The sequence below is a fragment of the Arachis stenosperma genome, chromosome 5 (genome assembly GCF_014773155.1).
Source record: "Arachis stenosperma cultivar V10309 chromosome 5, arast.V10309.gnm1.PFL2, whole genome shotgun sequence".
NCBI classification, from domain to species: Eukaryota; Viridiplantae; Streptophyta; class Magnoliopsida; order Fabales; family Fabaceae; genus Arachis; species Arachis stenosperma.
This window is the reverse complement of record NC_080381.1, coordinates 131805784-131830353: the sequence shown is the minus strand read 5'-3', so window position 1 is coordinate 131830353 and position 24570 is coordinate 131805784. Positions and strand designations below refer to the sequence as shown.

The 24570-nt window shown below is 31.3% G+C and overlaps 2 protein-coding genes across 4 annotated transcripts; both read left to right on the top strand.

Moving 5' to 3' along the window:
• Window positions 1-10949: 10949 nt before the first annotated feature.
• LOC130979101 (protein NUCLEAR FUSION DEFECTIVE 4-like) lies at window positions 10950-16973 on the top strand. Of its 3 annotated transcripts, XR_009086522.1 has the most exons (4): window positions 10950-11577; window positions 11982-13205; window positions 15095-15207; window positions 16650-16973. XR_009086522.1 is itself a non-coding variant. In XM_057902458.1 (3 exons), the coding sequence occupies exons 1-2, from the start codon at window positions 11083-11085 to the stop codon at window positions 13167-13169; spliced, it is 1683 nt and encodes a 560-aa protein (XP_057758441.1). In that variant the 5' UTR covers window positions 10950-11082; the 3' UTR covers window positions 13170-13205; window positions 15095-15314. The 3 variants fall into 3 exon arrangements, 2 of the variants coding, with proteins under 2 accessions (XP_057758441.1, XP_057758440.1); XM_057902458.1 differs by lacking the exon at window positions 16650-16973 and having other exon boundaries at window positions 15095-15314; XM_057902457.1 differs by lacking the exons at window positions 15095-15207; window positions 16650-16973 and having other exon boundaries at window positions 10951-11577; window positions 11982-13370.
• Window positions 16974-18045: 1072 nt separating this feature from the next.
• Window positions 18046-23059, top strand: LOC130983301 (protein NUCLEAR FUSION DEFECTIVE 4-like). The gene is made up of 3 exons (XM_057907521.1): window positions 18046-18860; window positions 21309-21903; window positions 22284-23059. The coding sequence occupies exons 1-3, from the start codon at window positions 18393-18395 to the stop codon at window positions 22805-22807; spliced, it is 1587 nt and encodes a 528-aa protein (XP_057763504.1). The 5' UTR covers window positions 18046-18392; the 3' UTR covers window positions 22808-23059.
• Window positions 23060-24570: the final 1511 nt, after the last annotated feature.

Below are 24570 nucleotides of genomic sequence, written 5' to 3'. Positions count from 1 at the left end.
AAGAAAATGCAGAGAAATTGGGGGAGGTTACAAAAACGGCGTCGTTTTTGTCTCCAGGGACTTATACGTCCTGTTACGAAATGCTCCATGCCACCTGTCCTCCGTTACGGCCACCTCAGCGCCACCTCTGCCAGCTCATCCTTTTCCGTTCAGTGCAAACGGTTGAATTCAACAGAAGGACATAAATGTCTACGTTTTTCAGGAGTCAGGGACTTGAATGTATTTTCCATTCCTTGAGGACGAAAATGTCCGTGAAAAAAAAGGTCAGGGACGAAAATGTCCTTTACTCTTTTATTTTTTATATTTCTTTTAGTTAACAATGTAAATTAATTTTAGACTTTTTTTTGTCATTCCAATATGCATTATTTCTTTTATTGTTGACTGTAGATAGATTCTAAATTATCAATTAACATTTTAAAAAATGTTATGCAACTGATAACTGAAGACTGCAAAGCAGTTGCAAATTACATTCGAGAAGTAAGTGTTGTATCTTAATTTTTCTGATCATTTTTGAAGAAGTCAAATCATGGCCTATTAATTTCTTAGCTTAATTTCTTATCTCTGTCTTACTTAGCAGATTTTATTGGAGCATAGAAAGTAACTGGAGTATCGACGGAGTGTATAATTCAGTGGCTGAAGTTAGGGGTGCACATGGGCCGGGTGAAGCCGGGTTTGATGTGACCCAAACCCGACCCGAAATATACACCGGCTCTATTTATTAGACCCGAACCCGACCCTAAACCCGATGAAACCAATACACTTTCGGGCCACAATTATACCGGGTGAAAACCGGGCCGTTAACATTACATTACGTTGATACCTTCTTGTAAGCTAGCATGTAAAAATATCCAAATTTCCAAGACTCCAACCATTATTTAACATGGTAAAATTCACTTAGAAAAATATAACAAGAACCAACCCTTCTTTAAAATTAAAGCATAACCACAATCAATACTAAAGCAAAACCACAATCAATACTAATATTGTCTAATAATACCAAATATTTAAATCAATACAAATAAGATAATATTATGCATTAGTCTAAAGTCTTATGCATTCTAAACATAAAACATTAACTTATAGTACTAATAATACAAAATAATAAAGTTTACAATACTTAAATTTCACATAAGAATAGTCATGATCCATCACTAATAACACAAAATATTAATTGTGTATGATGACCGGGCCATCAGGACTTCGGGTGACCCGAGCTATGGCTCGGACCCGACCCTAAATAATGACTGGGTCTATTTTTGAGACCCTTACCCGGCCCTAAACCCGATGAAATCACACCAAATTAGCCCCTAAAGTGTTCGGAACCGGGCCGGGCCTTCGGGCCGGGCCGGGTCTGTGCACCCCTAGCTGAAGTTATGTGTTTTTTTGCTATTTACCTGAAAATATTTTTGCATGTAGATTATCTGTATAACAAGAAATGCAGAGCTTGATAAATTCATTTTGTCTTGGTACTTTCAGGCTTTTAGTTTTCTGTATTATTTTACTAAAGCCTGATATTTATTTTGTAATAGTTTCATTGGGTAATTTTTTTTAACATTAAACCTATTTAATCTAGGATATTTGCTTTTCAATACTAAGTATTAGTTAATTTCATATTTTTATACTATGGATAATACGTATAGAAATGTAATTGTTTTAATATTATATGATGTAATAATTTTATATTAACGAGCATTTTTATTATGATATTTTTTTAAATTTAACTTTTATTGTTAGCTATGGAAAAAAGTATGGCAAAAAAGTCTGACCTGGCCAATTTTATTGCAGGTAAAGTGTGGCAGAAACCATTATTTTGTTGTGTATCCTTGTATTTTGCCACAGAAAAGAGTGTGTCTAAACGTGTCAAAGTTATGACTAACAAAATGTCTCTACGGCTGTTAAAATTGTGGCTATCGGAGTAAAAAACATGGCTAATTAAAAAAAGCATGGCTAATTAAAAACGCATCACCCTCTTTAACCACGGATGTTCATTTTAGCCACAAATGTTCATTTGTTGCGAAAGTGCAATTGTCACCGTTTTTGAAATTTAGCCATAAATTTTTCCGTAGCTAAACCCTTGTTTTTAGTAATGCTATTACCCATTTTTGTGGGTGCTATAGAAGAATTGACGTGCATTTTTATTTAGCATATGCTACTAATAAAATGGCTTTGCATATTTTGACAATCATTTTTTTATGCGTATTTAGAAAAATAATATTTTTATATATTTATTTGTATAAAAAATCTAAAAACAAATAATATACAAATTAATATTCTACAACTTATATTTTTCAAAATTTTTTTATCAAAATATCAAAATATAAATCTCAAATTAATTTCATAAATAAGGCATGCTTAATCAATTTTAAATGCGAAGTAAGACACGAGCAAGACAACGGAAGAAAGAGAAGACCAAGGAATAGAAATTAAACACACTGAGAAGAAGGATGAAGCTTTAAATTTAGAGAAAAATAATTTTGAGATGTAAGTCACAGAAGGTTTTATAATTTTGATAATAAAGATAACGACTTTTGTCGTACTTATATATAGGGTTGAAATGTCAAATTGAGTTTTAGTTTTGGCGAGACTGGTTTATATTGTAAATAAATAGATGATTTAAGTTTAAGTTTATTATTTTTTTATAAGATTTTTTAGGTTTGAGTTCAATCTGTTTAAAGTCTCACAAATTTATAAGTTTATTTAAAATGCTTATTTCATGAATTATAATTTAAAACAATAAACTTAAAAATTTTAGATTGATATTAAATGTATTATAAATTTTATAATTTATAATTTGTAAAATATAATTTATTTATATATTAATCGTTAATCATATTTTCAATTCATAAATTTTTTTTAAACAAAAAATTACAATCTTAATTAATATTGACTATTAATTTTTTTAGTTTTATTTTGCGTTTAATATACATAAATAGTTAAAAGTCTAAATTAAAAATAATTTATTTTTAAAAATAAAATATTTTGACGAGCCGACCTAATAAATTTTATAGGCTTTTTTTAAATCATAATCTTATCTTTTTTAACTAATAGGTTTAATGAAAAATTCAAATCTAATCTATTTAATAAAATAAATTAAACTGAGCCAAATCTAAAATAAATCAAGCCACGAACCTCTATTGAATAATTCGACCCACTTTCACGAGTGTGTGCACGTGTACGTGTTACTATCAAGTTATAACGAACAATTTCTTTGTTGTTGTTGATCATCCACTTAAAAGCAAGTGACTGGCCTAAATTATTCTTGTATACTATTATCATTAGGAAATTTGTTAACAAAACCCATCGAAACTAACTAATAATAATTATTAATTAGTTTAATTTTATTTTGTCTTAAATAAACTAATCACTTAGACCGATCTAAATTGTTTCAATAATTACTATGCTTTGGACTATCAAATTCATTTTTTCAGTTCCATTCTGCTATATTTCTTCTTCTTGTTGCTTTTGTAATTTTCATGTTTGTTGGTAAATCAGTAAATGTTGAATTCCAGCAGCAACCGCAAATCTCAAGACATTCACGAATTCAATAGAATGATTGGTCATGAGGTTCACCTAATCTTGGATGGGCGATTTAAAACCTTACCCGTTTAATCATGAAGTTCACTTTCCAACGTTTCATCATGTCTCGGACAGTAGCAAATAATCTACTGCTACATCTATTCATACATTATTAGGAATCACTATGGCTAGAGTAAGATAAAGTTTGGATCTAATTTTAATTCTATTCAAATTAAGATTTTTATATAAATTTAATTTTATTTTATTTACACTTAATTCTAATCTTATCTATTTTTTAATTTACGGGTATTTAATTCTATCTGTGAATTATCGAAAGATATAATATTATTATATAATTTAATGATAATTTAAAATAGAACTAACTTTTATATAAAAAAATATATTAAATTATTAAATAATAATTTTTTTTAGTGGCTAAAAATCTTTTGCATTTAAAGAGAGATTTTGGTTTAACATTCACTTTAAATATATTTTTATACAAGTATATAACATTTATATATACGAGTTAGTCGGATAGAATTGAGACTCAGCCCGCACTCTATTCCACCCACACGAGAACCCTGTACACAGTCTGCTCTACTCGCTGCAGATCGGATTAGCAACCCTACTTGATCGAGTTTTAGTATACCATTGTACTTGGTATACCAATTCTCATAATCATTTTAAATTATAGAGAAAAAGTCAAATAAATTCCTAACTTTTTAATTTAAAGACAAGTTCGTCTCTCAAAATTAAAAAATACAAAATCATCCCTCACCTTACAAAATGCGTGACATTTAGATTTTTCTGTATAATTATCTGGTCAAAACGTAACAGAATGAGTTGATATGTCATTCATATGTCCGTTACAGTACTTACGTAATCCGTTGTAAAAAGGTTTGAGGACGGATAAGTCTCCAGACTTTAAAATGATGTTGTTTTGCTATGAGTCCTTTTTGTTTGGTTTCTTATTTTTTTCTTGTCTGGAACATTTCTGAAGCTCTCTTATAGCTGAAATTTTGTTCATAATTGAAGAAAAAGATAAATTTTCATATCTCAAATTATTCATTGAAAAACAACTTGAATTAATGAGATCTTTTCTTTATATCTCAATTTTCAGACAAAAAAATTAAAAATCAAATTAAATTAAATAAAATCAAATTAAAGAAAAATTCATTATTTTTCTCTGATTAAAAAAGAAACACTAATTAAAAGCATAAAGGGTTGTTTGCTCTTGTTTCCAATAATCCAATCTAAAATTAATCTGCATCATCTTGGATTAAAAATAACATGGTATCCAAATAAAAAAACAAAGAAAGTTACACACAAGAACATGGCATAATAGTTATGCATTAATGCCAAAGAGAGAAGCAAAGTGGAATGCAATTTGAATTTTGAAGGATGCACCTTAATTTATGTCCTATTATATGTATAGGTGACATGTACTCTCCTATCACTAGCTTGAATGAGCGCACGATATGAGAATTTCATTCCCAAAGTATCCTCCAATGTAACAACTTCATGCCATGAATCACTATCATCCTCAGATATTGCAACTTTAAGCACACCCCTTGATACTGGATTATAAGCAAGCACCAAAATCCCATCTCTCAGCTTAACTTTATCAATATCTATCACCAACTTTAAATGTAAGCAAATCACATTGCCAATGCTTACTACTTAAATCAAGTTAATTCCCATGTATCTGGTAATTTTGATGGTGGGTAGGTTTATTTGATTTAATTTGATTTTTGAGTTTTTTTTTTTAAATTTACTTTTTTTTTATGAAAATTGACATGAAAAAAAATATTTCATTGATTAAAGTTGTTCTTTAATAAAAAATTTGAGATATGAAAATTTATCTTTTTCTTTATTTATGAACAAAAATTCAGCGGCAAAGGAGCTTTAAAAATACTTCAGATAGGGGGAAGGAATCAAGAAGCGAAGCGAAGAGGACTCATCACAAAACGATATCGTTTTGAAGTTTGGGGACTTATCTGTCTGCAAATTTTTTTACAACGGACCACATAAATACCGTAACATACATATGGATGACATATCAGCTCATTTCATTATGTTTTGACCAAGTAATTAATGGAAGAATCTAAATGTCACACATTTTGTAAGGTGATGGATAATGTTGTATTTTTCAATTCTGAAAAACGAATTTATCTTTAAATTAAAGAGTCAAAGAGTCAGAAACTTATTTATTCTTTTTTCTAATTAATATTAAATAATTTATATAGTTCAGAATGAATTGGTAAAATTATTGTGAACATGCCATTTGAAAAGTTTACAAAATACCTTTAACTAGTCTTTTCTTTCTCTAGGTTTAAATTGGTTCAAAATTTTATGTTTGTGCATGTTGTACTTGCATTGCAAAATTTTTACCTTTTTTTCCCAAGTCATGTGTTGTAGAATAATAAACTGAGCCATTCTAAGTTTAAAGTCACGTTTTTTAATGACTCTTTTATGTATTAAAAATTAAAAGCAAACAAAAATAAATATACAACTAATATGAAAATAAAAATATATATATATGGTAATTTAAACAATTAATTAATATTCAATTTTGACAAATATTATTTATTGATCTTTAATCATATTAAAAAATATACTGTAAGTTTCATAAAAAAATATATTGATGATATTTTTTAATAATTATCTCAGTATTTTTAAAATAACTATAAATTATACATATATGTATAGACTAAAGAGAATAAATATTACAACAATTCAATTTAATTAACAAGTATAATTTATTATATGCTATTAAAAGTATAACACTATAATAATAAATCAAATTGAATAATTTTATTTGAGTTAAGAAGGTGAATATAATAAGATAACGTTCTCATGTTTGTAATGATAGATTTTAATTCTTTATAATAAGTTTAATAATTCATATTATGCATAGATAAAATTAAAATTTATAATTTTAATTTTAATTTTTTTAATCGTGTCAATTACATAAATTATAACTTTTCAAATATAAGAAAAAAATATATAAAACACATATATAATACGTATTGTTTTTTTTATTAATTTATTAAGGCTTAAAAATATTGATTTTAATCTAGTTATAAATTAAAATGACATTATTTAAATTTAAAATTAATATATCAGTAAAGATTTCATTTTAACTCATTCAAAATGTTATGCACAATATGTAATGTTAAATTAAATTATTAAGTATAATTTTAAAGGAAATGACACTGTTATTTTCATTTTTGATAATATCACTTCATATATGATTTATATTGTATATGTTTGCATAAATTTATAAAAAAAAGAGAGTAACAATATCAAAATAAGAATAATGATATTTATTTTTTAATTTAATAGATAATCAAATATTTATATATTATTTTATTTTAAAAAAGAAAAAAAAAACAATATCAGTTCAATAAAATATAGTACTCATTATTTATATAAATTATGAAATTTTTTTTGAATTTGTATAATTTTTACCGTGTATTTTTAAATTAGTATATACTTTATTTATTATTGTTATTTATTCATTCTATTAAGAAGATTAAACTCAGTAAAAAAATACTAAAAAATTATGATCAAAACAACACTAAATTGTATACATGTTATTGTTTCTATTTGTGAACTTTTTTTTCTATTATTTGCTTTTTTTTTTATTTTGACACTGTATAATTTTATAACGATGATTCTTGTGTATTATGTTTATTATTGTTATCTTTTTATAACATAAATTGTTGATTCCATTAGATAATACAAATTAAATAAAAAATTAACTTCATGCTTAAAAAGAGTAGTAAAAAAACATTATATAAAAAATAGTAAAAAATATTAAAAAACTGTCGGTAAATATGTTGCAAATTGTGTCAGTTGAATACGGTGGCAATTTTCTATAAATGCACTGCGAAATTTTGATTTAGCGGCGGTTATGTCAGCGGTTGCTGAAAACCGCCGCCAAATCCAATTCCAGCGCCCATATCTATGGCGTTTCGGTTAACTGCCGGTATTTGATTTTGCGGCAGTTTAAAACCGCCGCCAAATCCCACATATGCTGTAGTGATAGTTAAAGATAAAATGTAAAATTAATGTAAAATAAATTTTATACTATATTCAATAATACTAAAATAATGCATCAATTTAATATATAATATAAAAATACATAAAAAGTACATGTAAATTTTTTTTAATCATGCATGATAGATTAATGGAAAAAGAAATAGTAAAAAATTATTAAAATTTATTAATTTTAATTATTATTTTTAATTATTAATTTAATTTTTTTGTTTAATAATTTAATAATATAATTTAATTTATGTTTTTAATATTAATAATTAATTAATAAAAATAATAAATTTTAATAACTCTTGAGTATTATTTTAAAAAAATTACAAAAAAATAAATTCAATTAAAAAAAAGTAGTCTAAGCGGTAAAGTGGTGTGATGGCCAAACCCCACTCATTAATAATCATTTGACACACATAGACACATACCGACATACCCCACTCGGCCACTCCCTTGTCAATTTGTAAGACCCACACAAACACATTTCGATGCAGAGTAATCGAAATGGGCTCAATTTGACATAAATTTAATTTCGAGTGTATTTAAGATGAAAAACTACAAGTAAACAATAAAAATATTAAATAATGTAAAAAATAGATATATTGAATATTTAATTTATTAGATGAGAGGATGGTTATTTTAATATTAAAATTTAGATAAATAATTTAAGAATATAGTATATTTTTTTATTAAGCTATTTTAAAATTTATTATTCACATTGTTTACAAAAGTCATTATTTACCTAACAATATCTGAGATAAATTTACCTAACAATGTCCATTTGAGATTTATTCTTATTTTGTCCAAATAATTTGGGTATAGAGACTCGATCATAGTCTTTTGCAGTATTTACACTCATTTTTTTTGAAGACATCAAACAATTTCACTTTTCTCATGAATAAATCAGAATTTTACTTAAAAGAGTGTCTTACATCTTAGTACAAACTATATTAATTTCAGATATTTTTTCAAAACAAAATTAATGTATTTAAATTATTTTCATATATTAGATGTAGTATATTCAAAATATGTGCTTATTTATTATTTTGGTCCATCGCAATAAGTATCGAAGGTCTATCAAACAGATCCATGACCTGGTCATATGACGAGACACTCATCACGTGACACGACCTCTTGGAATGGGATTTAGACCGCTAGCAAAAGTTTCTAAAGAGTTAGGTCCAAGTGAGAGGGTTCTCCCAACGAATGGGAATAAAGGAGAGGGACTTACCCCTCTCCTCAGGTACGTTACCATAATTCTAATTTAGCTGCCTTATTGTACGGACACTTACTTTGACATCAGAGTGTCTTTGCAAGTCGCCCCATCCACTGACCAACCGACAAATCGCGCACGCAGCTCTTCTCGTCGGAAGTTCACGTTCAGGTTCCCATAAGTACTCTGTCACCAGCCAACCTTCCGAACTCACGAACATCTATAAAGCACGAATACTTTGTTGAGTAACAGGGACCTGGTAACCCACCGGATTTTTGGATATCCGCGAATATCGACGGGTTTGAAGGGAAAGAAAAACAGAATCAATAAAAATTTCAAAAATAGTTCAAAATAAATTCAGTATATGTCCTAATTTTACAAATTCAAATCCTAAATCAAATTTTACAGCAATAGAATCTAACTCTGAACTCAAATTTATCAACTAACAGAATCAAAACCATAATCCTAAACCCATAAATCAAACCCTAAACCCAATTTCATCAATACAAAATCAAAATATATATTAAAACCAATTTCATCAATCAACAGAAACCAGCTATGGAGCAGAATCGTCATCGTCTCCGTTGAGTAGAGGCGACGTTGGAGAACAGTTGTCATCGGCATCGCAGATCTGAGGCTTCGTCACGGAGCAGAGGCGTCGTGGAGCTGAAGCGTTGTGCTGAAGAGGCGTTGTTGGAGTAGAATTGTCGTTGATATCGTGAGGCATCGCGCGGAGCAGAAGCGAAGGCGACGACGAAGCTGCGAGCAGCGAGCGACACAATGAGAGGAAGAAAGTGAGCGGCGGACGAAGCTGCGAGCAGCGAGCGACACAATGAGAGGAAGAAAGTGAGCGGCGGCAGTGATGGAGGAAAGTAAAGGACGATGACGTGAGGGACTAAGAGGAAGAATGCCGGCAATGCAGTGAGAAGGAAGAAGGATTGCAGGAAGTGGTGACGAGAGAGAGAGAGAGAGAGAGAGAGAGAGAGAGAGAGAGAGAGAGAGTAGTCAAGTGACGGTGTGAAATTGTGAATTAGGTTTGGATTGCAGGAGGTGGTGACGAGAGAGAGAGAGAGAGAGAGAGAGAGTAGTCAAGTGACGGTGTGAAATTGTGAATTAGGTTTAGGTTTTAACTAATATATAAGGTTATTTTTATCATTTTATATTTATAGATATTAAATGAGTACTTACGGGATGGATTCCCGTTCCCGTTCCCGTCCCCCGTGGAGAGAAAATGCTCTCCAAATTTGCTCTCCAGCGGATAAATTCCTGCAAATACCTATTCTGTCGGGAGAATTACCATCCCTAAAATAAAACAAAAGAAAAAGGAAAACCAAAAAGAAAGTCTTTTGAATTTTCAATTTTCATGTCAAAAAAATTGGAACCACAAAACTCAGGTATCGTCAATTTTATTGGAAGTTGATAGTTAAGAGCCATTAAATGATTTGACTAATTTGACTAAATTTTTATCTAACGCTCTCAACTATTAACTTCACATGAAGTTGAGTGCATCTAAGTTTCTACCAAGTACATAACATCATGTGAGCTATAAAGTACGGACACTTCGTTGAGTTGCCATATCAGCATATCGGACATATCTCGGATACGACACTTATCGACATTCGTTCGACATGCGTGTGTATTGTGTCTAACCGTATCTTAATAAAAAATAAATTTTTTTTAGACACATTTGGACACACCTAAATACCATCACATGTTAGTGTGTCCAATATTATTTTTAACATGTATTCTTAAAATAAGTTTAGAAATAATATATACTATTATATATTAAAACAAAAATATTTTAAATATATTTATATAGTTAAAAATAAACATTAAAAATAGTTAAAATATTATTTTATATTTTAATATAATAAAATATTAAACTTTTATTATAAATTTTTTTAAAAACATTTTATAATTTTAAAATTTGTGTGCCCATATATCTCGTATCGTATTATATGCTGTGTGTCCTATCCTGTGTGTCCGTATGTTATAGTGTTCGAGATTCTTAGAGACCCGTACCGAAATCTCACAACACTAATAATTAATTAATAAATTAACAATCTTTTCTGCTGCAACTTTTTAAGTCCACAACTAATAATAGAAATAACAGTAATAATAAACTAATAATAAACTAATAATAACAAACACTTTCTTTTCGTCATTAACTCCATATTTTTCAAATGCGAGAAGGATCTCTATATAATATGAACACGCAACCGCAAACTGGAAAGAACCACCACCACCATCGTCGTGGAAATTAAGGAACCACAAAAAACCGTACCAAAGGAACGACAAATCCGATGGCGGAGTGGTTGTTAAATCGGTGGACCGGCGCAGCCGCAGCTATAATGATCCAGTGGAGCTGCGGTGCATCGTACACCTTCAGCATCTACTCCCCAGTGCTCAAGTCCTCGCAAGGCTACGACCAATCCACGCTTGATACCGTTTCGGTGTTCAAGGACATCGGCGCCAACTTCGGCATCCTCTCCGGCCTCCTCTACACCGCCGTCACTCCCTACCGGAGCAGCGGCGTGGAGTGCTTGTCGGCAAAGTCGAAGTGGGCCTCATTGGGTGGTCCCTGGGTGGTGCTGGCGGCCGGGGCGGTCCAGGTGTTCGTGGGGTTCATGTTCATGTGGGCCGCTGTTGTTGGGCTCATTGGGACGCCGCCGGTTTGGGTTATGTGCTTCTTTGCGTGGCTTGGAGCTAACGGCCAGACGTTCTTGAATACCACTAATGTTGTCACTGGCTTGCGTAATTTCCCTGAATATAGTGGTACCATTGTGGGCATCATGAAGGTACATTTTATGTGCTACCAAAATTCAAATCATCTTTAATTTGAAGAATGTTAACTGAAAATAACAGAAATGAATCAAGCGGCAAAAGTAGTTAAAATAGTGAGTCTCTTACTAATAAGTAGGTTTGCTTACTTATATGGTTATTACATTAACTCATTTCTTATTGGATAATACTTCTCTTTAGTGAATTTATCTATGATGTGAGGAAGTAAGAATCCATAAACCTTCAGATCAATAAATTATAAATGCTTTAACATGATAATCCGGTGAATGATTATCATAAATATTTTGACCCACATTGTTTTTCAAAAACCTTTTACAAATCAAAATGGAGTTTTGATGATTCCAGAACATCCTTAATTTTTGCTGTTTAATAATGTGGTATGCATTTCATTATTGATCAGGGCTTCCTTGGACTCAGTGGAGCAATCCTAATTCAGCTGTATCACACATTTTGTGATGGCGACCCGGCCACATACCTTCTGATGCTTGCTTGCTTGCCTGCATTCATATGTATACTGCTAATGTTTTTGGTGAGGATCTATGAAGTGCGCGACAGCAATTACAAGAAGCATTTGAACGGTTTCTCAGTTGTCACTGTGATTATTGTTGCCTATCTCATGTTCATAATTATTTTACAAAACTTCACCAGCTTATCAACTTGGGCGCGCATGTTAACATTTGTAATCCTAATGGTTCTACTAGCACTCCCCTACGGCATTGCCATCAAAGCTCAATGGGAGGAGTCACGAAGCTTCGCGCAAACCTTCTCGTTTGAGAGGCCCCCTTCAACGGACAGCCAAAAGCTAATCATGTCGTCTAGTTATTCTCCATCAGGGGATCAATCGGAATACCAAGAACTGCCTAGTGATGCAGGGCAGCTACAATTGAATTCAGATGACATGTTGACCCATGAACAAGAAATGAACCTCTTGCAAGCTATGTGCACGATTGATTTTTGGATGTTGTTTTTAACCATGATATCAGGGTTAGGCTCGGGGCTTGCAATGATAAATAACATGAGCCAAATAGGCGAATCTCTTGGCTATAGTACAATTGAGATTAATAATATGGTGTCCTTGTGGAGTATGTGGAACTTTCTTGGCCGTTTTGGAGGTGGTTATGTATCTGATTATATCATGCATCGAAAAGGTTGGCCGAGGCCCTTGTTGATGGCAGCAACTCTGGGGACGATGATTTTCGGCCATGTCATTATAGCTGTTGGTTTCCCTGGAAACCTGTATTTGGGTCCTGTCTTGGTGGGAATCTGCTATGGTGCACATTGGTCCTTGATGCCTACTATCACTTCTGAGATTTTCGGTGTAAGGCATATGGGTACCATTTTCAACACTATTGCTGCTGCAAGTCCGCTTGGATCTTATTTACTTTCTGTCAAAGTTGTCGGATATATTTACGACAAGGAAGCCGATAAAGAAGATAACTCATGCTTTGGAATACATTGCTTCATGTCATCGTTTTTTATCCTGGCAGCTGTATCTTTTATCGCATTTTTGGCTGGTCTTGCATTATACTTCCGGACACGAAATTTCTATAAGCTAGTTGTGCTCAGAAGATTAAAACATTCTGTGTGATGACAAGGAATTCAGGTGGTATCATTTCATCACAAGGTAATGTCTGAGGAAACCGTTCTCGTATTCTCTGATTTGTTTTGCAGAAATATTGGATTTGCAATTTTCCAGAAGTTCTTTGTATGGCTGGATTGTATTATGTAGTTTACTATTTTGTGTCGGAAGGAATAAGAAAAATGATGTAGTTTGCTGTTCTTTCAGTTATATTCTGTATCAATTCATCTTTTAGTATGAGCATCTCAATTCTTTGAAGAAATTTATTTTTGTTCCTTTCTTCCTCAATTGGTAAAAATTGGCCATCAGCTTAAAATGATGCTTAAGATGTTACAACCAGAAGTTTACAGAGCAAACTGAAAGATATGAAAATTATGGAAAGATGAAGAAAAGAAGTAATGTAGGAAAGGAAAATCAAGATGACTCGAGTACTTCAGTCTTGTGATATATTAAACTCAAGATGAACTCGAAAGAGGAGCATGCTTAAAATAGAGAAATTACACAAAATCAAATACTAAATTTTATTTCTGTGTTGCTTGGCTCTTTACCATTGTTAATTATTGGTGTATATGTATTTGGTCATGAAGCAAGTGAGTGGGTTTATTAAGCTGGAATTAGAGTTTACATGTCTTGTCTTTTAAAGTCTAATTACTTCTCAAATGTTCTGGATTACTTACTTATAAGGTCTTGATTGCCAACAGCTTATGCAGCATTGTGCTTGCTGATCAAATTAGATACCAAGTTCAATTGCCCTTCTTGTAACAAAACCAGCTCATGTGGCAATGTCTTTAATCCAAAAAAAAAATGAATTGTTAACCAACTGGATTTTCTGTTTGGTGATGAAGCATGCGTCTCATTCATTCAATAGTGGTATTTTTGCTACTATGACCCAAAAATCACACATATTGGAAATGATCTCTCTTCCTATGTAGATTTCATGTATCTACTCCCTCTGGCCTTCACTGAGTGAGTGTCTTGTTACCTAAGCCACTCCCAGTCTCGGTCAATACGCAATAATATCCATCAGTGTGTTGTCTATATATTGCTTGCCTCATATTTCGACTGATGCATGACACAAATCGCCCACTATCTCGAACTGGTTATTTTCTTTCTCTAATGGTTCCTAACTCCTTAGTGTTTGTTTGCAAGTTAAGGTTTTGACTGGAAGGGAAGGCTTGTAGTGTTTAAATTTTGAACTTTACAGTACAAACCCTTTTTCTTTCTCTCCCCTTGACAATCCCAGTTCTAGCTTTGGTTCTGGACTTGTGGTGTAAAGTGTTGTAGTTATTTGTTGTGTTTAGTTGCATGCTGATCCTATTTGCGAAAATGCTCTCTGTTAAGTTCTAACATAATTTTGAAATTCTTTTATTTACTATTATTATTATTTTAAGATAATTATTAGCACTCATTTTGTGAGGCGTGAAATGGATTTTGATTTTTCAAGTCAAATCTTGTTTTTATTTCTATTTTTTTTTTCTTTTGTCAAATTTCAATGCTTTTTGCCTTTTGAATCTGGCAGAACTTAGGGAAGTTAAATTTTGTCTGCTGCACATCCTTTTTACGTTTGTGGAGATGTGTATAAGAATAAGAAATCACTTTTTTTTTTTCAAATTACTTGTATTAGTTGTAAAATTTATTTTAGGTAAAATTAATTCTGACAAAATTGATTTAGAGTTGACAAACTTATGTTCGATGGTTCCTCTAAAAATGATTGTGGCAGTAAGTGAAGAATTTTCAGTTCAATTAATTATTAAAATCAGTTTTGGAGGCAAGAATTGCTTTCGAGACTTGAGAGTTAGGCTTCAAAATTAACAAAATCAATTTTACCACCTCCCCACTGTGTTCTGATTTTGTGATACAGTGATAGTTTTGAGTTCAATTTGGTGACTTGTTAACATATGGCTTCTATTTAAATAATTTGGTTGCTTTTCCAGTGGAACCATGAGATAAATCTGTTGAAATTATGAGGAAGTTCTCAGAGCTTAATGCCCGTAGGTCAGGAACATATTTTTGTGTTGATATGGGAGTCACCTCTGTTGCTATCAAGGTACATTCTCTATCTTTGCCATATGAATTATCATAGTGAATGTGAAGTAAAGTTTCTATAAATAGTTTCCCAAGTTTTAAGTAGTAAACATCGTCAAATAAAAATCTCATAGTTCATGCTCCTTATAATTGTCGTCAATGAACTGTAGCTCAAGAAGCATCTTCTTAATAATCATGAAAAAGTGTCCGTTTGATTGGTGCTGTGAATTTTGATTCAGTAAGTTTTTGTTGGCTGATATTTTGAAACTTGTAGCGAGTGAGGTGGGAGAGTTCTGTTCTTCGGTTGGCGTTGTTGCCTCTTAATGTAAATGAAACATTAGTATCATAATAGATTAAGAAAGAGCTATTTGAATTTAAACATTCTTTGTGGGATATCCACCCATGAAGTAGTGTATTAGTGCTGTCACTGCTGTGTGCAACTATGCAATAAGATCCATACTAGATACCTCGGGCATTACTTTCATAAGGTTCACTTTGGAGTGCATTTAGGTAGTGTTTTGTTTTCAGAGCTGGGACTAGTACTTAGTATTGTGTTTGGTAATTAGAAATTGGAACTAAAATTTCAATCCCAGGATACAAAATTTCAGTCCCTTCATTACCTCCAAAAAGTGGGGATACAACAGACTAAAATTTTTATGGATGAAGACTGAAATTTTAATATTTTTTTAATAGTTAAGAGTATTTTAGTAAATATACTTATTTCATCTCTATATTTATCTTGAATCAAATAGGATACTAAGACAAAACTCAGTGTTGTACACTTTACACCAAACATAATATAGAGACTTAATTTAGTCTAAGTCTCCCTTCCAAATGCAGCCTAGTGTTCTGAATTGTGCTGGAATTTGCTTCTTGTTTATGTTATTTTTCAATTTTGCTTCTGTTAGGTTGTTAAGCATTTGATCATTTCACTTCTATTAGTGTTGATAAGAAATAGTATGGCACTCTTGTCAATGATACTAGAAGGCCATTGTCTTCGGTTTCCCGAGAATTCAAGAGTTGAAAATGAACACTAGTTTTCTTAATTGAGCTCTTCAAGATCCATAGGTGGACATCTTCTACACTAGGCTTTCTTGATGCAATACATTTCTGGTGGGGCTTTAGGGATCTAATATGAGTATGCGAGAATATAGGATGGCTGGACCAAATTTGAACTTCTGCGTGCATCGTAGTGCTACTTGCTTTGTAAATTTTGCAAGGATAATTATATTTTCCTGCTCCTATAACACAATTTTCTGAGAAAAATAATATGATATCATGATATTTCACCATATTGATACTACAAAAAATACAACAATAATAAATATCAGTAACAATGTTATGAAGGCGCCCCTTCAATCATAGACTAGGTGCATTCCACTCCCGAGAGGCATTGTGTTGTGATTTGAGCTTTTTCTGTTCACTTCATTCAATTGAACTATCTCTTATGACCATGTTACTTAGGAGTGGCTGAAGAGATTGACAATGAGAACAGCAGTGGTGTCTTCGTATCCAATAACGAGAATGGATAATATAGAAGTGGTATTCCAATGGCTTGAAGTAGAGAAACTACTGGTGAAACTATTAAAAGAGATTTATATGTTAATGTTTTAAATATGATAAAAGAAAATGTTGTCCAATCTATTGAGCGGTTTGAGCCAACATAACAGAGTGGGGAAAGATTTTTGTTGCTATTGTTCATATTGATGAGCAAAATTTTCATATTAATGGCAAATTGCACCATGCACATATTATACAAGGCCAGCTGGTAGTAGTAAGGACGTTGTTCTCACTAGTTCTTTTTGATGTGAAAAATGCAGTTTATGATTAAGTTCTATTTTTTACATGGAAAATGCAGAGTATTAGGCAAGAAAAAATCAAGTGAGATTTAGTTTGCTGCTAATATTGACATGTTTGAATGAAAGTTATAAAATTTCTTGAAGCAATTCGATGTTCAAGTAATGAGATGCATTTGAATTTTCTTTTTTTCCTTTTTCCATTAATGAGATATTTTTTAATTCTGAAAATGACATCTGAATGAATTTATACATTTGCTATATATGATGAATACTAATTTTAAATTGTAATTCTCTCGAGTAATCTTTTCTTTTGTTTTTCTATGTATTTTGGAAATGACTTGTTTTCAATTTTATTTTTATATTCTTACATTCATCTAGATGCTTTATTTGAATTGTCTTGGTAATCTTCATGTGCAACAAATGCAAGGGAAAATATACAGTATACGTACTAAAAATTGTCAACATACGAAAATTCGAATTGTTCCAAAAAAGAGGAAACTCTCTAGGGGAGAACCTTCGAGGTCTGGCTTCCCAGTTCTCATTTGGTTGATACTGTTCTTTGTTTAGTAGTTTTTATTACTTATCCTCTTTATCAATTTATTAATCAATGATAATGAACCACATGTGTAAGTCCAAAATGAATACATAAAGCCAAAAATGAAAGACAGAATAATAACATGTTTTAAGTCAGAACCAAATCCTGTCTTAAAATCTAAATCAAAGCAAAATTGAAGGTTTTGATCAGGCATACTCCTTAATTAGCAAATTCCTTTTATTGTAAAATTCAATTCAGCGATTAGAGTTAGAGCATAAGAGCTCGCTCTCTTCAATTCTTACAAGCTGCATACAGTTCTTATTTTCTCTCTTTTCCAAATCACAGTAACGGTAATTCTCGTATTGCAGTTTCAAGTTTTAATTCTTGTAAGGTTGCAACTTTCACTGAAATTGTATGATATTGTGAATTATTAAATGATTTAACATACTAAATATATTTGATTAAATTATTTAACTATTTACAATATCATTGCTGACAGTTCACAGTATCACCTCTTCTGTTATTGTGACAGAACAGAACACCAATAAGAGAACAGTATCACCTTCTCATCATTGTAACAAGTAACAACAGCGTCACATAACAGACAGAATAGCACTCACTAACACAACAGAAGTAGAACATACAGAGAAGAGGAATAAGGAGAACAGGAAAGAACCCAACACACTGAAAAATAATAAAGTTGCTAAGCCCATTTCAAATACTACAATAGTAAACAACTTACAAGTGGCAAAACGAACAGCGTCCGAGTTTACAGGCGTCATTACCTGATTGAACCCTAAAACTTCAGAATAACAACCGACACACTGAAAAATGTCAAAAACCTAGGAACTTCAAAATCAATCCACCAAAGTGATGATGGATTGGAGGAAGTTGAGCTCATACGCAAAATCGAAGTGGATATCCACGGTGGCGAGCACATGGATTCAGTGCAGCAGCGGATCACTCTACACTTTCTCAATCTATTCCCAAACCCTAAAGTCAACGCTGCACTACGATCAGTCAACTCTCACCACTGTGTCCGTCTGGAAGGACGTAGGGATCAACGCCGGTGTCCTTTGCGGCCTTCTCTACGACTTCGCTGCGCGCCGAACAGCTAACGGGCCCTGGCTGATCCACTTATTGGGCTCGGCCCAATGCTTCTTGGGTTATTTCCTCATGTGGGCAGCGGTTGCGGGCGTTATCGCGCCGGTGCCCGTGCCTGTCATGTGCCTATTCATGTACGTGACAGCCCAGGCTCAGGGCTACTTCAACACTTCCAATGTTGTCACCGGCGTCCACAACTTCCCTGACTATAGGGGAACCATTGTGGGCATCATGAAGGTAAACTATCAAATTATGCGGTTGTTAACTATCAATTTCAGGTATGCCCTATCAAAAAAAAAAAAAAAAACTATCAATTTCAGGTATGCCCAACTGTAAATGAGTTTCGAGGTAAACAAGCAGGGACAACTCATATTATGGAGTGGATAATTAATAATTCTTAAATAATAATTTAATCCAAATTATCTAATAATTTTTAACTGTAGTCTGTAGGTGAATTTTTATCTTATTAATTTTATATGAATAATAGTGTTAGGGCCAGTATATTTTTTATTTGTAGTCATTAATTAATTATTATTAATATTTTTAATGGTATGAGATTATATCTAAAAATGTAAAATTACATTTTAATAATTAAATGTTGATCAAATTTTAATAAAAGTGTTGGCTTCTAAAACTTTCTCTAATGCGAATTTAATTTTAAAAGCAACATCTTATTATATAACTACTACGGCTAAAATAATTATCTTTTACAATTTTGACGTGATTAGTATTTTTTAATAATTAGCTCTGTTTTAGTGGTCATTAATTTTCCCACAAAAAAATTCTCAATATTTGAAATAGCAAATTTATCCCTTGTCGAGAAGATGTGTTTGATTAGTAGTGGGAAATTTGTCAATTAGGATGATGTTTGAGTGTCATTGTTATTTTGGAACATAATTAGATTTAAGGCAGTTATATTTGTACACAATAATTTTTTTGTTTTTCTATCAAATAGCATAAAAGTTATTGTAGCACTTTGATCTAAAATTTTTTAATTTAATTTTGAATCTATAATAATTTTTGAGTTAGTAATTTATAATTTGATAAATTTTTTTATGATAGGTATAATTTGATAGAATTTGATGAAATTTTTTATAATTTGAATTTCTAATTTTTTTTATGTTGTAGCACAAAAAATTTATTTTTTATATTTTTTGTGGATTTTTTTTGACATTTATTTATTCGTTTTCTTTTGGTGCATACAGTTTTTCAATGACATCTATAATAAGAAGAATAAAATTTTTTAGAATATTTATTTTGTGTGTATATATAATATATTGAATAAGCTATTTTTAATAAGAATAATTTAAATAAAACGACGACAAAGTCTTATCCCACTAGGTGGAGTCGGCTACATGAATCCAACGATGTCATTGAGCTCTGTCATGTATCATATCTACAGAGAGACCGTTTACATGTAGATCTCGTTTGACCACCTTGTGGATGGTCTTCTTAGATCTTCCTTTGCCTTTCACCATTTGTCAATCTTCCATCTTATCCACCCTTCTGACTGGGAATTTGGATCCTCTAAATTTTGAATTTTTACTTTAGAAGGTAAAGTGTGATTTTTTTACTCTTGAATGGTTTTTCTCTCATATTTTTTCTTGGTCCTACCTATGAAATAAATGGTAAGAGATCATACTTTATTCTCTAAAGTGAAATTCAAAATTTAGAGGATCCAAATCCTCTGACTCGGTGTTCTGTCGGTCTTCTTCTCACATATCCAAACCACCTGACGCGATTCTACCATCTTTTTCACAATGGGTGCTATTTTCCTTTAACATCTACCATTATTCTTCTTCTCCTAGTGCATATAGTTTTTCAATAACATCTATAATAGTAAGATTAAAAATTTTTAGAATATATATATAGTAAAAGAAATAAGAGTGTTTTTTCTCATAAATTTGTTTTAAAAATACAATAAATATTTTTATTTTGTATCTAATCATCTAATAGAATCAATTTTAACTAAATAGGCTCTTTTTTATTTGTTAGTGTAAATATTTTTCGTAGGCAGACCACGAATTGTGAAATAAAATAATATCGGTCAGAGTCTTATGTATGATATATAAGTATATTAAATAGTATGGAATTTGAATAGTTTGTAATTTAAAATTTGTTATGATAATATTATTATGACAGTTTTAGTGTAGATGTTTATTGTATTTAATTAACACTTTATATTTCTATTGAATAATAATATGCAATAAATTAATTAATTATGGGAGTTATGGTTTTAATTTTTTTTTAATTTGATTGGTTGATTTCTAAACTCTGACAAGTAAGCAAATGTGCTAATGTGGCATCATTAGATAAACAAAGATGATTTAAATCTAATCTATAAAGACTTTGACATCAACTTTTATATAATAATAATAATAATAAAGAGAAAGTTTAGGAGACCAGCAATTTTATTAAAATTTGACCAACACTTAACTAGTAAAAGAAAAATGAGTAATTTACATTATTAGATGTAATTTCACACACTATTAAAAATACTAATGATAACTAATTGATGGCTACAAATCACAAAACATGCTGGCTCCTAGCACTTTCTTTTGATTTTGAAGTGTATGTGTTTCTGATGTTGTGCCAATTCTACTTGATGGGATTCTAGCCTTTGGTTCCTGATGTGTTGTGGTGTTTTTCAAGTTCTGCCTTTTGGAATTTGCTTTTTGTTGATAGGGATTTCTTGGTCTCAGTGGAGCAATACTAATTCAAGTGTATAGGACAATATTCAACAACAAGCCTAAAGCATATCTTCTGATGCTAGCTCTCTTGCCGCCGATAAATACTTTGCTGCTTATGTGGTTTGTAAGAATCCACAACACCCGAGAGGGCGACGAAAGGAAATATCTAAACATGTTTTCTTCCATGGCTGTGGTTGTCGCTGCATATCTAATGACTGTTATAATCCTGGAGAACATCCTTAGAGTGCCATTAATTATCCACGTGCTCATGCTGATTTTGCTCATTGTGTTGCTAGCCTCACTTCTTTGTATTGCAATTCAAGCACATGAGGAGACCCTTGCCAATACCTCGGAAAATTTTCATGATGAGAGATCCCAACTAATTGTGGAGCAAGTGTCCTCAGAATCAGATACTAACAAACAGAGGACTCTGCAACTGGGAGGAAACCTGAACCTTTTGCAAGCAGCACAAACTCTAAACTTTTGGATTTTGTTTTTGTCTGTGGCATGTGCCATGGGATCAGGACTTGCAACTATTAATAATATCAGCCAAATAGGGGAATCCCTCGGTTACACCGTGCGCGAGACAGGTTTGTTTCTATGATGCGCAGATACTTTAAGATTGGCGACATACTTGTATTACTACTCGTATCTCGTATCAATACTCTCATTATGTATCTACATTCATTCATGTATTTTCATATATCTTTAATAATTTAGCCTTTAGTTAATTTTAAATGTGCCAGAAATCTTGTAATTTGAAGATTTTAAGACAAAATACTACATTATGTCTATATCCATTATTTTCCTCCATTCATACTATCACTTTATATAAATACTTTATTTTGTTAATAATTATAACATGTTATTTAACATATATTGCTATACTAGTTTCTTTTTTTTTTCTAAAAGAAATAATGTTTGCGTATCGTATCATAACGTATCGAACACATGTATTTGTGCAACATAGATTCCTTGGTTTCATTGTGGAGCATTTGGAACTTCGCTGGGCGTTTCGGAGGTGGTTATATCTCGGATCACTTCTTACACACAAGAGGATGGGCAAGACCTTTGTTTATGGTCATCACCTTAATGGTCATGAGCATTGGCCATTTGATTATTGCTTCTGGAATGCAGGGTGCTCTATATGTTGGTTCAGTTTTGGTGGGTATCTGTTATGGCTCTCAGTGGTCAATAATGCCCACAATCGCTTCTGAGATATTTGGTGTGGGAAATATGGGTAGCATATATAACACCATTACAATAGCAAGTCCTGTGGGATCTTACATATTTTCAGTGAGAGTTGTTGGGTATATATATGACAAAGAAGCATCAGAGGGAAACATTTGCATTGGAACTCATTGTTTCATGTTGTCTTTCCTTATAATGGCATCTGCCACTGTTTTGGGTTCTCTGGCAGCTCTTGGTTTGTTTTTCCGGACAAGAAACTTCTATGGTCAGGTTGCACATAGAAGAATTCAGAACATCCTGTAATGGTGTGAAGAGAATCAGGGAGCTGTACATATATTATGTCCATTCCATATATACTTCGTACTCCTCAAATTAAATCTCTCTCTTTTTTATTCATTGAAAATTATTATATTTTGATATAAATGTATTCAGATACATCAACTTTTTAATAAATCTAGAAATAGAGAGAGAGAGAGGAGATTGTTAATTTTTAATCAATGGTGAGCTATAATTTCTGTATATTTAGGCTATTACTTTGTATAATAGTGTGTTGTTGGCCAAATTGGAGATAAATTTAACGCTTAATGAATTTGGATATAAACTATGTCCAGCTAATTATGCTTTTGTGAACCAATTTTGTCCATGTGATCATTATTATCTTTAATCTATTATTGGACATTGCAATTTTGTTTGAAATTTTGTGATAGACTTTCTATAGCACTAGTATATTAAAATTGTTAAAATTGTACTTCAAGTCTTCGTATGTTTTTTTTTTCTAATTTGAAATTAAAATTGTAGGGTGTATTATTTCTTTTAATTGTGAGATGAATTAACTTTTTTAATATCTTTAATTTTAAATATAATCAAATTGATTTAAAGTCAATTTTATTCTTATATATCGTTATGTCTACTATTATATCAATTTTACTAGAAGTTAACTGTTTTTTTATTTCACCAATCCTAGATAAATTTATTTCGATAATTAACATATTAGCAATGTATAGATATATTATTGCTCCGTAATTCTTAATAAATTTGGAGTAGGGTTTGGAACCTGTTGAATAAAAAAAAATTGCTAAATCCACATTGTTTACAAAACTCTCTTATTTTTTTTTGTATTGTATTCTATTTTTAGATAATGTTATTGTTCAAAATTGATAATTTAAAAATTAAGTTAAAATGGTTATTTTTTACAGTAATTTAAGAATAAAATATTATTATAAATAATTTTATTAATTTTATTTAATTTAATTAATTTAAAAAAAAGTGTTAGGCAAAAAAGCATATTGACTCCCAATCTGCTACAAAATGAAGTGGGCTAGTATTTTAAATCTATTTTAATTTGGTGGGACGGGGTGACGGCCCCTATTTTAGATAGGTCTTGGTAGAACTACTCGTTTTGTCATCCTTATTAACACTCATAGCTTCTTGTACTCTCTTATGACTTTCTCTCCACTCAAACCATCACGAAGCAATTAATCTTCTTATTCTCCAAGTTTTGCCAATTTCTCAAAATCAAGACCCTTCTTTGATTTCTTTAGTTTTTTTTTTACTTTATTTTGGTAGTTCTTAGTTCTGAGATAAAATTGAGAATTTATTTTTTACTACAACAATTTCAGATACAACATTCTAAACATATTCTCTACTTTATCCTTCCCTTTCAACTCCTTCTAACTACTTAGCATGAGCTATATCATCTTGTATTTCAACATGCACTTATAGGGGTGGCAACGGGGCGGGTAGGAGCGGGTTTTTGCTATACCTGATCCCATCTCTCCGTACACCAACCCGCATAAAATCCGTCTCACTTCTATCCGCGGGTAGTAAAATGCTGAACCCTAACCTGCTTTTGCGGGTACCCGCTCCTATAATTATTAAAATCCAATAAATAAAATTAAATTTCAAAATTTATATAACCATCATCACATACATAACATAAATTAAAGTAAAAATTTAAATATGATACAATATTATTAATCATTTACTAATTATTTTACATATATTATACAGATTATATATTAAAATAATATATATTATATATATAGCGGGACGGGTAGAGGCGGGTA